Here is a 1,827-nt window from a genome sequence, read left to right on the forward strand (position 1 = left end):
AGGATTCAAAACATTTGCTAGCAAATAGAAAATGACTTTGAAGAAATCAATTCCAGGTTTGCTGGATCACCCAGTTTTACTGATGAAAGTCTGACTTTTATAAATCTGGCCTATTGTGCAGAACCATGCATTTAATTTTTTAATACCCCTTTACTTTAACAGGTCTTCCTCCAATGTGAACACTTATTAGGTTTTTCTAAGCTGTTAGAAACAGACTTTGGAGTCTTTGTTTTAATCTTTGAAAATCTTTATCATGTGTGCACTTTCAAACACAGTGGACAATCACATTTCAGTTTACTATGGTAGGATACTACATTTTGCCCATTTACTTTTCTTAGCTGAAAGCGTTTAAAGCAGAACAATCAAAAACATAGAAAAAGCTATATGCTGAACAATAGGTGAATGCAATGTAATATGTAAGTTACCTAAATAGTCACTCATATCTCTACTAGGAAGTATTCAGGTCTGCTCCTGCAATACAATATTATGGCCTTCCTTCTACACAAAGATTCATGGCTACATTAATAAGTGGCATATTTTATGTTAGCAAGTTTAGGAAATATTATGTGCTTTCACATACTTTTCACACAAGATAATACAATGACATTTTCCTGTATACAGTAACAAAGAATTTAAGAAACTCTTTACCCGATAATGAGCCAGTTGTAGTGATATCTGCAGAAAAGCGTCAGGGCTGCTGCGACATTTTTTGATAAGCCCTTTACCAAAATCTGTGAAGCGAAGGCAGTTGAAGTCCACATCATCTGCTAGAGTCTTGGCTGTGAAGTAAGAGCGTTCAATGACTTCACGACACTGGTGAAAAGTGAAATTCACAAAGTTATTTCTGACTAACAAAAATCTAAAAATGCAAAAATAAACTCACAGAGATTGATTAGGTTCAATGAACTTAATACTTTATGAAACAGGCATATGCTCCTAAATATCTAGTTCTAAATCAATTTATTTGTTTCGTGTTGTCCACAAACGCCTTTCACAACAATAATAAATGGTAATTAACATTGCTAGCTTGCACTGTCCTGGTGAGAGCCCAAGATTTCACACCAAGATGTGTGTAGATGTCTCCAACCAAAGGTGGACACAAACTAGTAAGATTTGTACTATTTCAGTTCAGGTTACACAAAAGCATAGGTATTGGAACAGCTCCAACAATCATAAGGCAGGACAGTTCTCCAATCTTTGCTATATAAGCACTGGACTTATTTGTCTACATACTGTCTATATCTGCTTTATCTACACCCACCTTTGCTGGAATATCCCACTGTAGTCTGTATGGTGGAGATAAAGAAAGGCCAGAATCTCCTTTGCAATTCCCTTTTTCTGTGTAACCCAGTTCAAAGCAATCAGTGGCCAGCATGAACTATGATAGAAAAGGACACAAAGGAATATGTATGATAAAAAAAAAACAACATAATATTTACCAGACAGAACTGAAGCCAATATAACTGAAACATATAACCTACATCAACAGATCAAATATTAGAAAATATTATAAAATCTCAAGTAAAGTGCATACTATCAGAGTAGATATATTAGTAATTATAATGTTTATTTGGACCTGACTACGTCACCAATTACATTATTTTAATACCTCCCAAAGGTGTCCAACAATTGGAGCGTCAGCCCAAGAATGTTCAGCATTGAGACCCAGCTTACCGTTACTGAACACAATCAGACTAAATGATTTATCGAACCACCTGCAATGAAGCAGAGGGAAAAGTAACTGAGCAGTGTAAAAACACAAAAACACACATTTGTAATTCATGGGCACAGGCTTGTCTCACTACTTTAGTAGCAAAGGCATGCATT

At 35.5% G+C, this 1,827-nt stretch overlaps 1 protein-coding gene across 1 annotated transcript in view; it reads right to left on the bottom strand.

Moving 5' to 3' along the window:
• CPT1B (carnitine palmitoyltransferase 1B) overlaps positions 1-1,827 on the bottom strand; it is a gene marked incomplete in the record, with an annotated part of 29,876 nt that overhangs the window by 7,208 nt on the left and 20,841 nt on the right. Inside the window, 3 exon segments of the mRNA XM_072401995.1 lie at positions 649-813; positions 1,262-1,378; positions 1,610-1,715. Coding sequence (XP_072258096.1) covers positions 649-813; positions 1,262-1,378; positions 1,610-1,715 — 388 coding nt within the window.

Source organism: Pyxicephalus adspersus, chromosome 2 (genome assembly GCF_032062135.1).
Source record: "Pyxicephalus adspersus chromosome 2, UCB_Pads_2.0, whole genome shotgun sequence".
Lineage (NCBI taxonomy): Eukaryota > Metazoa > Chordata > Amphibia > Anura > Pyxicephalidae > Pyxicephalus > Pyxicephalus adspersus.